The 14,381-nt window shown below is 39.2% G+C and overlaps 2 protein-coding genes across 14 annotated transcripts in view; one reads left to right on the plus strand and one right to left on the minus strand.

Annotated features, from left to right (window-relative positions):
- Positions 1-14,381, minus strand: part of CASK (calcium/calmodulin dependent serine protein kinase) — a 354,148-nt gene that overhangs the window by 165,963 nt on the left and 173,804 nt on the right. The gene's annotated exons all lie outside the window — the stretch shown is intronic.
- On the plus strand, positions 2,457-8,857 carry GPR82 (G protein-coupled receptor 82). Its single transcript, XM_027053941.2, has 3 exons — positions 2,457-3,605; positions 6,220-6,279; positions 6,413-8,857. The coding sequence occupies exon 3, from the start codon at positions 6,447-6,449 to the stop codon at positions 7,455-7,457; it is 1,011 nt and encodes a 336-aa protein (XP_026909742.1). The 5' UTR covers positions 2,457-3,605; positions 6,220-6,279; positions 6,413-6,446; the 3' UTR covers positions 7,458-8,857.

A 14,381-nucleotide genomic window follows, 5' to 3' on the forward strand; every position in this document is an offset into this window, starting at 1 on the left:
CAGAAGCACAACTTTGAAGAGGGATGAATGGGAAAGATGAATGAGAACCAAAGAAAACTCCTGGTGGCCTGAATGAGAAAAGTCCAAGGGGCCACTTTTACAGAGCACTTGTAATCCCTGAAATTTCTGCCTGACAAGTCATGTTTTTGTGAATTTAGTATTCTCTAATATTTACGTTTTCCTACCAATTGCAGTATTTCTTAGAAAAGCAGAAATTTTAAAAGTCCTTATGTTTCCATTAAGGAATTCAAAATCACCTCAATCAAAAAGAATTTATACTGTTATTAATGGCTAAAAATTAGCTTGAAGTCCAAAGTTTGCAAAGACTAAAAAATAGGACTTGATTTCTTCCATAGTCAATTCTGCTACCTTAGAGCCTAGAATAGGAAACCCTGTCTGAACAAAGTTAAAAGTATTCAAAACTGTGGGGTGGCTGGGTGGCTCAGGTGGTTAAGTGTCCAACTCTTGTTTTTTTTTTTTTTAATGTTACTTATTTATTTTTGAGAGACCACAACCGGGGGAGGGGCGGAGACACACACACACACACACACAATCTAAAGCAGGCTCCAGGCTCCAAGCTGTCAGCACAGAACCTGAAGTGGGGCTCAAACCCACGAACCGTGAGATCATGACCTGGGCTGAAGTCAGACGCTTAACCGACTGAGCCACCCAGGCGCCCCAAGGGTCTGACTCTTGATTTCGGCTCAGGTCATGACCTCATGCTTCGTGAGTTCGAACCTGGCGTTGGGCTCCATGCTGACAGTGTGGAGCCTATTTGGGATTCTCTCTCTGCCCCTGTCCTCCCAACCCTCAAAATAAACAAACAAACATAAAAAAATAATCTTTAGAAAGTATTCAAAACTTGACCTCAGTTTACTTACCCATAAATAACACCAGGTACAACTGACCCCCAAGACAGACCAGTAATTCCTGCTTTCTAAGGCAAAGGATGAAATTGGAGAAAAAAAAAAAGTCACGTGCTTTCAAGTTAATTTACTAGTTGTGTCACCTTGGGCATGCTATTTAACATATTATTTACCTCTTTGAGACCCAGTTTCCTCACATATAAAATGGGACCTCTGCCACTCATTGATAGAGCTCTCCTATGTAAACTACTCTGCCCAGTACCTAGCACAGAAATGTTGCTTAGTACGTGTTCTCTTTCCTTCTAGTTCCTTTGGCCTTTCAGAACCATTATGATTCATTGTTTTCTCCTTTTGCTAATTTGTAGAGCATTTAAAGTCTGTATCACACATCACATATTAATCTGAATTCTTGGCTTGCTTGTTCAATCACTCTTGAATTTCCACACACCACTAGAAACGAAGTAGGAACTCCAATAAATATTCATTAAATGAAATGCGCTGTTTAATACAGAGCACTAAAAATCAAGACAGGAAGAAATGGCAAAACGTACATCCATCCAGGCATTCTTGCTCAATAAATGATCAGTTGCCTGACAATTATTTTAATAAGTTGACTCTTCCCTGGTCCAATGGTTGACTGACATCCTGTGGTAGCCAGCTTCCAAGATGGCTCCCAATGATCATCACCTCCTGCTAATTACCTCTTCACACTGAATCACTGCTGGCTCTGTGGGACCAACATAATACTGCAGAAGTGACAATGTTGATTTCAGAGATAGATTTAAAAAAAAAAAAGACATTGCATCTATGGTCTTCTTTTCTCCAATCACTTGCTGGGGGTGTGTGTGTGTGTGTGTGTGTGTGTGTGTGTGTGTGTGTAAGCCAGCCACCAAGTAGTGAGGACAGATGGCTACGTGATGTCATGCAACTTATGTGACCTTTTCTGAGATTGTTTTCCTCACCTTTAAATTAAATATATTTCATACTACTTATTTCACAGAGTATTGTGAAGATTGAATACAATATGTAAAACACACACCAGGATGCCTGGCACATAATAAGCTTTCATGCGATGTGGCTAATACTGGTGGTGGTAGTGGAAGCTATAGGAATTGACTGGATGGGAGATGTGAAGGAAAGAGGGGAATCGAGGATGATTCCTAGGTTTTTCGCTTGAATAACTGAGGAGGTGATGGTACCATTTACTGAGTTTGGGGACAATGAAGGAAAGGCTGTGGAGAGCAAGGACATTTTCTTTTTCTTGGACTAAAGGTGCTTAAGCCTCAAAGTGGTAATATTAAAATTCTCTCTCAATTGCTTATAAACACAGCATTCCACTTCCATTCTTTCTTCTCTAAATTACTTCAAACTTTTTTTTGTTGTTCTAAGTAATTCCTTCCTGGAACATGAAAAGTTGTTGAAGTAAAAATGATAGGAATTCCAGAGTCCAAATTACTGTGCAATCAATGGCCATATAATTCTGGATGAGTCACTGTTCGTAATGAAGTGAGGGCAAGCATTACAAAGAACAGCAGCAGGACAAAATCCACTCAGGTAGTTCTCACTTTTGTTTTAGAGAGCACAATTTGCAAACATTAGGGAGGATTTGTGCAATCAACATGAAATAAGATATGCATTGGGGGTTATGAGAAATGGCAAGGTACTTCTATTAATTCTGAGTGAAGATTTACCGATAACTGAAGTGCTCAGGCTTGACGAAATTACATTTCTGTTCCCATTCTCAGACTCCCAGTGGTTTCACTGACACAAGGAAGGGTAAATGTGTGATGCAAGTATGGTGCACACTTAGCTTGCATTTAGTTACTAGCCCACAGACTCATTAATAACCATCTTCTTTATAAAACTGGTTTCACCATTCTTTAAATCATAATAGAACTACTCATTTTATCCAAGGAATATTTGGTCTTCGGATTCTGGCACTTTCCAGGATTCTCCAAATCCATTAAGAAATGCTCCAAACAATGTATACTACTTTGAATCTGAATGGAGGACCACACGGGGCAATTCAAAGTACAATGGAGAGGTTCACTTGGTAACCAAGCTGGGATCCAACCCCCTGGGCGCAGTCTGTACTCACAGTGCACTGCTCCCACCCTCAACTCTTTATCCTTAAAACAAAGGATTTTTCCCAAAGATGATCATGAAGTTCTGTTCTGGTTATATGATAATTTGATTCTAGTAAGCTGCTACAGGTAAGAAAAGTCTGGGTTTTCTTTCCCTTTATTCTTGGTAAAGATGAATTGCAAATGAACCATCCGCAGGAGATTTTACAGACAGGTTTGTACCAGTATTTTCTTGGGTTATTATGAAGCAGTTCCTTCTACCACTGTGATGTATAAAACTGGCTATGGGGGACTAAACCTTTGAACTTAATTAACATCAGCTAAGCATGCTAATAAAGCTACTTGAGGTAAAACTGGTTCACGAAATAATCATAAGGAAGTACAATATATATATTGTCCACCAAACTTCCTCCCACTACAGAAATAGAGAAATGAGGTTTTTTCAGAGGTAGTTGCTACATTTACCATAACTATTGAATTTCTTCAATACTGTTTAATTTCCTTTTTTCCCCCCTACTATAGTATGTGTCATGCAAGAATCTATTCACACTGACTAGACTTGAAAGATACCGGGTGGTCAGAGAATTTTCAGTCTGGAATTTAGCATCCCTGTCCTGAACAGCAGAGCCTGGGCTGGTGTAAACGACTCATACAGGTAAGACTGATCACTTAACTTCTAGCTTAAAAGTTTACTCTACAAAAATTCTAATAGGACTAAAATGTTTACATTTTGAAAACTGATCATTACGGTCTTTTTACCTCCTTTCTGTTTGGAAGTGTTTGCTAAGTGTGAAATAGAAAAGCAAAGGCAACAGTAATAGATAGCAGCAGACGCCGTATGAGGCGGTTTAGTTTGCAAAAAGGGAATACAGAAGCACTATTACCTTTTTGGATTTTAATATATAGTGCATTATCTGCACATGGCTGGGGGGTAGGGTTCTTTTTTAATATCATTACAAAAGGAAGCTTCATTTCTCACATAAAAATCTACTTGGATCAAATAAGTTTTTCTTAGGAAATAAACTGGCTTATTTCACTTTCTATTTGACTAATTTTTAAATCAGTCAAGTTACAGGTTAGGCTTTACATATTTACAACTGGTAATACACTAACTGCAACCAGATTCTTTTTTTCTGTTTTAATGTTTATTTATTGTTGAGAGAGAGACAGACAGACACACAGAATAAGAAGCCGGCTCCAGGCTCTGAGCTGTTAACACAGAGCCCAATATGGGGCTTGAACCCACGAACCATGAGATCATGACCTGAGCTGAACTCAGAAGCTTAATCAACTGAGCCACCCAGACACCCCTGCAACCCAATTCTAATTTGCTAGGCTGTCCTGGACTCAGATATAAACTCACACTGAACCATATGGACTGTTTTCTCAATAAAAATTGCAAAGAAATAAAATGATAGACAGTGGTAGACATTAATTAAGGGTCTCAGTATTGAACCTAGAGACACTGTACAGCCCTCAAGCTTTCAAGCCCTTGCGTGGGGACTGCTTAGCTGAAAAAATTATTTAAAAATTATAATAACGTATTTGGAAGAAAACTCTATTTTTTTTAAAAGATTTTATTTGTAAGTAATCTCTATACCCAATGTGGAGCTCGAACTCACAGTCCCAAGCATCAAAAGTTGCGAGCTCCACCAACCGGGCGCCCAGGTGCCCTCCCTTCCCTATTTCTGTAATCCAAGATGCAAATATTAAAAAGTGTGCCTCTGAAGAGGGGTAGAGAGTGAAATAGCTCTAAGGGGCTGTGGGCATATAAGAAGGTGGTGCATGGCATCTCAGAAGGCAGATGCATGGGAACATTTTTGTGTTTATCAAGACAGGATGTAATTTAAAAAAAGATTGAGAATCCCCACTCTAGATTTTTATAAAAGAGAATGTGGTACCTAGAAAGCTATGGTGATAAAAACAGAAATGTGGTACATTCTGAATATAGCTCATGATTCTTATCTGACCAGAATCCAATAACTTGTTATTCCCACCTGAAAGGAATAAAGGATGAAAATAATAATGAAAAAGAGTTTGTGTGTGACTCTTCAATACTTCATGTGTACCATTTGATGCAAGAAAGATTTAAAAATAAGACATAGGGGCCCCTGTCTGGCTCAGTTAGAAGAGCGTGTGACTCCTGATCTCAGGGTCATGAGTTTGAGCCCCACGTTGGGTGTAGAGCTTACTAAAAATAAACAAACTTAAAAAAAATTAAAATGAGACATAAAAAAAGCAAAATCCACGCCTGCATTTATGCTATGATTAAATTATCTTCTAAAAAATCATATTCTTTGAAAAACGAAGATACTAAATTATACACAAAGACACATGAGGGCACTCTAACCAACAAGCGTAGCAACTACAGTTTTGACATAGAATTTTAAAGATTTTTTAAAAAATTGAAGTATGGCAGTTTAGCATTAAACATTTAAAATAAGAAATTACCGATGCCTTTTGGTAAAGACCCTGAAATTTTGGTGTCTATCCTTGGTCAACTGTACCTGCCTTCTGTTCAATCCAGGACCTTGTCAGAGTATTTGTGTAGAATTAAGTTTACTTCTTTTTTTTTTTTTTTAACTTCAAAATTTTTATTTAAATTCTAGTTAGTTAACATTAGTGTAATATTGGTTTCAGGAGTAGAATTCAGTGATTCATCACTTACATACAACACCCAGTGCTCATCATAACAAGTGCCCTCCTTAAAGCCCATCACCCTGGGGTGCCTGGGTGGCTCAGACAATTAAGCATCCTATTCTTGATTTTCGGCTCAGGTCATGATCTCACAGTTCGTGAATTCAAGCCCCACCCACATCAGGCTCCATGCTGATGGTGTGGAACCTGCTTGGGATCCTCTCTCTCTGCCCCCCACCCCCACCTCACTCATGCTTGTGCTCTCTCTCTCTCTCTCAAAAATAATAAACTTAAAACAAATACCATCACCCATTTGGCCCATCCCCCACACAAGTTTACTTGTGAAATACGAACAGAGAGGATTCCAATAGTATTAGATTATAGATAGGTGCTTTAATCTAGCCATGAAAAGACACCATTTTGAAAAGCATGTACAATTTATGTACAATTAAGGTGATAATTAACAATCATTCTTCTATTAATGTGGCCACAAAATATTTTTTGCAACTTTCCTTTGGCCAGTATGTAGTGCTTGCATGTGCCTTAAAATATTTTAATTACCTTTCTAGGCAGAAGCCAAAGAATGATAAATCTCAGGAATTTAACTATTTGTATCAAATTTTGGTTTTTAGACCAAGGCACTATCCAGAATCACCTCTTTTATTTCCAGTGGACAACTGTGATTAGAAAAGGTGAGAAAGCCTCTGTACTTTCCCTTTCCATCCAGTACATTTACATTACTATTTTATTTCATCCAATGCTTTGGAAAAACTATTCAAATACCATCTATAATTTTAATATTAAATGTCTGCAATTCTGTTCTAGCACCTGTGACAAAATTCAAGAAAATTTGCTATAAATGAATAACAACTCAACATGTATTCAACCATCCAGGATCTCTTCCATGGCTCTACCAATCATTTATACCTTCCTCTGCATCATTGGTCTCTTTGGAAATTCTCTCTCTCAATGGGTATTCTTAACAAAAATAGGCAAGAAGACATCGACGCACATCTACCTAGCACATCTTGTGACTGCGAACTTGCTTGTGTGTAGTGCCATGCCTTTCATGGGTATCTATTTCCTGAAAGGTTTTCAATGGGAATATCGATCTGCACGATGCACCGTGGTCAATTTTTTGGGTACTCTATCCATGCACGTGAGTATGTTTGTCAGTGTCTTAATTTTAAGTTGGATTGCCATAAGCCGCTATGCCACCTTAATGAAAAAGGATTCAGTCCAAGAGACCACTTCGTGCTATGAGAGAGTATTTTATGGCCACTTACTGAAAAAATTTCGCCAGCCCAACTTTGCTAGAAAACTGTGTGTTTACATATGGGGAGTTGTACTCGGCATAATTATTCCAGTTATCATATACTACTCAGTTGTAGAGGCTACAAAAGGAGAAGAGAACGTGTGCTATAATCGGCAGACAGAACTAGGCGCCGTGATCTCTCAGACCGCAGGTCTCATTGGAACCACATTTATTGGATTTTCATTTTTAGTCGTACTAACATCATACTACTCTTTTGTCAGCCATCTGAGAAAAATAAGGACCTGCACTTCCATTACGGAGAAAGATTTGACTTACAATTCTGTGAAAAGGCATCTTTTGGTCATCCAGGTTCTGCTAATAGTTTGCTTCCTTCCATATAGCATTTTTAAGCCCATTTTTTATGTTCTGCACCAGAGAGGGAACTGTCAGCAACTGAATTATTTAATCGAAATAAAAAACATCCTCACCTGTCTTGCATCAGCCAGAAGCAGCACAGACCCCATTATATTTCTTTTTTTAGATAAAACGTTCAAAAAGACACTATATAATCTCTTTACAAAATCTGATTCACCACATATACAACCCTATAGTTGACTTCTGACTAGAAAACACCAGCAAATAGAAAAGTGTTTGTGTGGTGATTTAGGGATACTGGACTACATGATTAACAGGTCACAGCTTGATTGAGATAGCAGGCCCTAAGAAACCCTCTTTGGTTTTAGAAATAACCATAAAATTCACTTTCCAGCTCTACTAATACTGCAAGTTGAGATGTCAGAGACTTTCAGAGGCAAAAGTCAAGCATATTAAAAGGATCTCACGGCATATGAAAGCAAGAGACCATTTTCTCTTTCAACTCAACTGTGTATGCTTTTATTCAGAACAAAACATTTCATGACTGTAGGATAAAGCAGCAAATGGTTTATGACTTTTCTCCTTTCTAGTAGTGGCAATATAAGGGCCCATCTGGGCCTACGGTTTTGTTGGTAACTTTAAAAATGAGTAAAAGAAAAAAAGTCAGTCAGAAATTTCCTCACCAAAGTCCTATCTAGATGTACGAATAGTAGAGTGTAAAAAGCCAAGGCTTTATAAATGCTCTATTTTGTATTGTCTGCTCATGTTACTGTGAGACCAATAATCATCGATTCCAGTATTTATTACGCCAGTGTTTTTATATATTTGGGTTAGGCTTGGTCGAAATAAAAGGCTAATACAATGTCATTATATGCCGATTTTCATCACATCTTGTAAATTTTCCTCTGTATTCAATATAAATAATGTGATTAATGACAAATAGTACCTGGCAAGTAGATATGCTCAATCAATTTTTGTGAAAATGAATGAATGAGTGATAAGGGCAGTATAACAGTATTGTCGTTGAGAGACTGGTCTCTGGAGTTAGAGTCCCTGGGTTTGATGCTAGCTGAACCTCTTCTCTTACTTAGCCAGACAATCCTCAGCAACTTACTTACCCTCTTAAAGTGTTAAGTTCTTCATTTGTAGAATGGAGAAATACTACGTAATTCATAGGTACTATTATTAAATCAGTTGATGTTACTATTACAAGTAGCTGTCATTTACTAAGCATTTGCTATGGGCCAGGCACTCTGCCTCTATGCTTTGCATGTATTTTAGTCATCACCACCATAAAGGATGCCAATTTGCTGATGAAAAAACTGAAATACACAGATAAGTCACCCCAATTTTCTCCAATGTCTAAATAAATACTTAAACTGTAAGCATTTCTTGGTCATTTCTTTCTTCCGTGTAATCTTGTCAGGAAGATAAGTGATGGTGACTATATCCTGTGCTATGTAATGAAAAAACAATGTTTTTAATGTGTTTTATTTTCCCCAAAAGATTGTACGTGCCTTTCGAGCTGTAGTCTGCTTTCTCTTTCTACTCCCACGGTATTTGCATTGTCTGTTCACATAAAAACCAGACAAAAAGTTAAATGAAACTGAAGTTGAATAAATGTTCATGGTAACCTGTTACTTTGTTAGAGACTGCTTAAAGACCCATTTATTCTCTACCCAGTGATTTCTTCAGTGCTCAAAAAGAAGTTTAAAGTAAGTTCACGTAGCACTTCCAAGCCTTTAATCTCATAGCATGTTTTTTGTTCCTGAATTACAAATGTGAAACAGTACGCTGTACAGATTCCCCAAGAGCCATGTGTTCAAAGTCACTAGAGGTTTTTCTAACACATCTGCAAAATTTTCATTAAAAAAGAATAAAAAACAAACAGTAAATATTTCCCCTCTTTTTTAGTTCAATGCTTAACTGAGAGAAGAACATGTCCAGAAAAAAGTCTGAAGTAAATGCATGCTGGCTTCAAATATTTATAGTGTACATCTATTCTTTTACAGCAGCAATCTAATTTCCGGCTGATTAATTTGCAGAGACAAAGGCAGACCTGGGAACTCCAGGCGATTTCCCTAAGTGCTGGCTGTAAACAGAGGTGTCCGATCACCGCTATCATTTTTACATAAGTGATACAGCATTAAATCTCACTGCAGTTAGGAGTTTTAAATATATGTACATCTCCTCTAAAAATCATTATTAAAAACATCACTTTGGGGCGCCTGGGTGGCTCAGTCGGTTAAGCATCCGGCTTCGGCTCAGGTCATGATCTCATGGTTCGTGAGTTCGAGCCCCGTGCCAGGCTTACAGCTTAGAGTGTTGACCCTGCTTCAGATTCTGTGTCTCCCTCTTTCTTGGCCCCTCCCCCGCTCACACTCTGTCTCACTGTCTCTCAAAAATAAATAAACATAAAAAAATTTTTTTTAAAAATCACTTTACCTTGCCACGACTTAAGTAAAGTAAAAAACATATTACCAAGGTAGAGTTTCCTACATTTAAAAAAGGCAGGAAAAGAGGTGTGCAATTTTTCCTTAAGTTACTCATTCTGATAGCAAACTCCCATTTTAGGGGCACTTGGTGGCTCAGGCAGTTCAGTGTCCAGCTTCGGCTCAGGTCATGATCTTACAGTTCATGAGTTCGAGCCCTGTGTCAGGCTCTGTGCTGACAGCTCAGAGCCTGGAGCCTGCTTCGGACTCTGTGTCTCCCTCTGTCTCTGCACCTCCCCTGCTCACACTTTGTGTCTCTCTCTCCATCAAAAATAAATGTTTAAAAAAACCTCCCATTTTATTTCTCTGTACTGAGATTACCATGTTTATCTTCAACACCACAGATACTTTCTTGAACAGGTAATTGTACATCATGTTGGATTTTTGTGTGTAATTGGCAAGCTGGCTATTAAATGTCATGGTTAATATTTTATATGAAATACTACTTTCTAAATTACTCTACCTTTAAAGTGTGCATTTCAGAAAAACAGTGCTCTAAAAATTTGTATTATTATAGCTGATATAGGATATCATGTTATATGTTAGGTTTTATTAGTTTCAGGTGCACAGCATAGTTATTTGATGATTCTGTACATCACTCAATGCTCATCACGATAAGTGTAGCTACCATCTGTCCCCATACAATGTTATTACAATGTTATTGACTATATCCCCTATGCTGTACTTTTCACCTCCATGACTAATTTATTTTATAACTGGAAGTTCGTACTTCTTAACCCCCTTCACCTATTTCGCCCATCCCCTCACTCCCCTGCTGTCTGGAAACCACTGGTTTGAGAAAAACAATGTTTTTAGCATGTGAGTTAGTCAAACACAATTTCATAAGCCCCAAATTTTGACTTCTTGGCCAGTGAGATTACACCTTAACTATAGAAGACAGGATTGACAAATGTCTATTTTCCCTTTTATCCTTTCCATATACTCACTCTTGTTGAGGCAGCTTCCAAACCATTAATTGGGAACACAAACCATTAAGACTAGACAAGGCAACCTTAAGGACAAACTATTCAACCTGGAAGAATTTCTACTTCCTGGGTAGAAGAGGAAGATGTCAATCTCCCATATTTGCTAAGGACTCTTCACAGCCTACCCCTGGCCTTGCAGTCTGCAGGGTGGAGATTGTTAGAGACAAACGTGGGAAGACCAGCTGAAAGGAAATCTGGCTGTGGCAAACCACAAAGACACCATGGAGGGATACTGGTAATCTGGTAAGCATTTCAACCATGGACCTTCCTCTGACTGCCCCCAAGTTCCAATTGAATTGATATTAGTGGGAAGAATTACTACAACTAGAAAGGTGTTGTACCTGACAGAAAAAAAATGCTTGGTCTTATCATACATGCTTGCTGGCCTGGCTCGGAAAGAGGGGAGCAGTGAAAGAATTCACATCTAGTAAGCAAGAGAAACAGTCATTCTTTTCCTTTTTATCTTTTTTGTTTTTAAAGTAAGTTCTACTTCCAACATGCGGCTTGCACCCACAATCCCAAGATCAAGAGTTGCATGCTCTACCGACTAAGCCAGCTGGGCTCCCCTCATCCTTTTCTTTCTAAATCAAGGAGTTCATTTTTTTTTTTTTTTTGGAAGGGTGGGGTGGGAGAAGGGAAGCACAGCAATTAGAAACAGGACATAAATTTAAGATGATCTTATAATTCATGGGATTTTTCTAAGTACAATTATTAAAACCCTACATTCAAGCTGAACATGTCCATTATGTTCAACAACCTCACAAAAGACATGCAGAAGAGGAATCAGTGTGTTTCTTATAATAGAGATTAAAATAAACGTGTTCTCATTTTAATGAGAATTTCAATTTCTTTCTCCAACATGAGGTGGAGTAAGAGACGTGGAAGAAGTGTCAGCAACCCAAAGTCACAGAGGAAGAAATACTGTATGAACTCCATGATGCCATGGGAACTTGTGTGATGTGATGAACACCTGTTTATAAAGTCTGGTCCTACGCAGGTGAAAGGGGAACTGAGAACAGAAGGGGACCAGAGAGCAGCCAGGCGTGTTCACCAGTTAGGAGGAAAACCATTTCAAGGAAGCTCATGCAGAAGCGCTTGGGTGGAGGCTTCTGGCTGAGTGTCTAGGACTGTCTGCCCATGGGGTTTTGCACACTTCTGAGAACTAAACACTGAGCCCCCAAACCTCCTGGGCAGAGGCCCCATTCAGAATAGAAAGTGACTGTGTGTATGGCCATTTGCATTTCGAGAAGCAGTGTAACTTCAGTTATTAAAATTGTACGTCAGTAGGGCAGAGCCACAGAAAAGTCTAAGAATTGCTTTGTCTCTCCACGCCCAGGTGATGCAGTGTAAGGCTGCCTCTAGGAGTTAGGAGAGACAAGAAAGACCCGAGGACTCTTAATGCTTAAGAGAACTAATGAAGGCAGGCAAGGGGCCAGGACTTGCATTTACCTTGCCAACTGTACTGTTTCTTCTTAGAGTTCTTTTAATTTAGGGGTGAGAGGAAGAAAAGAGAAAGAAATGAAACATAATGAAAGTTTTCACATCCTCTCACAAGAAACAGAGGAATAAAAGGGAAGAGGACAGAAAAACAAAACCTCCCCCCCCCCCCCCCCCGCCAACCCCTGGGGGGGAAAAAAAAAAAAAGAAATGAGCATGCATGCCTTAATTAATGCCTGTAGGGAGGTAAAGCAGGATAGTGTAGTATTATACAGTGGGTCTTAACCACAGGGATCTTTGTGCCCCAGGGGACCTTGAGCAATGTCTGGAGACATTTTTGATTGTCACAGCTTGGGGAAATGCTATTGGCATGCAATGAGTAGAGGCTAGGTAGAGGCAATAATACAAAGGACAGCCTCCCACAACAAAATACAGGGCTCAAAATGCCACTAGTGTGGCTGGTGGGAGAAACCTGTGCTATGATGACACACTTCGCTCAATTTCAAAGGATGACACAATTATTTCTTATGCAATTTCATATGAAACTGCTTCTCCAAAGCAAGTTCCCACTACAGGTCACGAGGTACCACATAGTCAAATCTAACTTTGATATAAACCAAACATTTTTAGACTCAATTACCATGAGTTCAAAGAAATGCCTACCAAGTTAAGAAAAAAGTAATACTAACCGATATAGTGCTAGGATCTTTGGAAAAAACCTAATGCTTTGGGATCAATGCCAAGAATTACTATACTACTACTATATAGTTGACTTATTTGCACTCATTGGTTAGTGTCGGTCTCCCTGAACTAGAAAGTCAGCTTGCTCCATGGAGGCAGTGATTCTATTTTGTTCACTGGTGTAGCTCTGGTTCCTAGAATAGTGCCTGACACAATAAGCACTCAGTGCATATTTTGGGATGAATGTCTTAAGAAAAATCTATCCAAATTCAACATTACTAATTAGCTAAATGTGAGCATTCCATTTACCCGTACAAAATGTACAGATTTCAGGTCCTGAAATATAAAGAATATCAACATTAACATGCGCTCTATGTTGAGCCCACTTGCCAACTGAACAATGGTACCTTTTCTGGTGGTCTCTCCTCACTTGCTGTTTAAGAATTACTTCTGTCTTCCCTTCCTCAGCACCTTTCTGGGTGCTTCCTCAAAATTATTTGGCATGTGCCTTAGAAATACTAAACTAATAAAATCCAATGCAAAACTAATTTTGAGCCTTTTGCTTGAAATGCCCTCTTGTCTCCATGTAACTTCCTCATGACTCAAGACCAGACTCAAACATGACCTCCTCCATGAAGTTTCTCCAACTCTTTTAATGATATTTCCCACCCACTACCTTGGACAGTAATTGTTTTGCCTGTCTGTAAACATGGCCACAAACAAGTTCTCCTACCCTTGTGCACATATGTCGCTCCTCCAACCAGAAGGTGCAATCTATTTTTCCTCCTCTTGAATCCCGGCTAGTCTTGTAACCTACTGACTACCATAATACAGAGGACATGACACAGCACCAATTTCAGGTCTAGGCTTCAGGAGGCCTGGCAGCTTCTGTCTTTGCTTGTTTGGAGCCCTGAGACACTGTCCTGCTAGAAAGGGGGACACAAGAAAAGACAGTGACAGAGGAGAAGATGGAGGGAGACTGAGAGGGAAAAATACCCTGAATGAGAGACTACGAAGAAGGCCCCACAAACCCCCAGCTGTTCTGGTTATAGTTCAGCTGCCACGCCACAGAGTGAGGCCTCCGGGGGTACCAGCCATGCTGCCTCAGCCAACAGTCTGTGAAACAGAATCGAGCAGTCCCCATCAAGCTCTGCCCAGACTGCAGAACCGCGAGCAAATAAATGGCAGTTGCTGTTTGAAGCTTTGTTGTGGTGCTCTGTGCAGTTGGTTGCCTCGTCTCCCTGAGGAGACTCCCATGATACCTTTAGGGCTCCGAGCACAGTATTCCGCATGAAGTAGGCGCATGAATATTTGTTGAATAAATCAATCAGAAGGTAAATGAGAAGCTGAAGTACAATATTCAGATATAACTACTTGGGGATTTTATTTGGTTTTTGGATCGTCATATCAAATACCATGACTAATCAAATGCTGACAATATTGTCGAAAGTGTTACAGTACAGTACGTTGCCAATCATTATTTACTATATGATGTTGCTGTAATTACCTTTCAAGAACAGAATTCAAAATAAAATTGCCTCTTGAGCAAAAGTATTTTTAACGCGATG

Source organism: Acinonyx jubatus, chromosome X (genome assembly GCF_027475565.1).
Source record: "Acinonyx jubatus isolate Ajub_Pintada_27869175 chromosome X, VMU_Ajub_asm_v1.0, whole genome shotgun sequence".
NCBI classification, from domain to species: Eukaryota; Metazoa; Chordata; class Mammalia; order Carnivora; family Felidae; genus Acinonyx; species Acinonyx jubatus.

Excerpts from the sequence above, each read along its gene's own strand:
- GPR82 (XM_027053941.2), top strand. The coding sequence starts at position 6,447 with ATGAATAACAACTCAACATGTATTCAACCATCCAGGATCTCTTCCATG.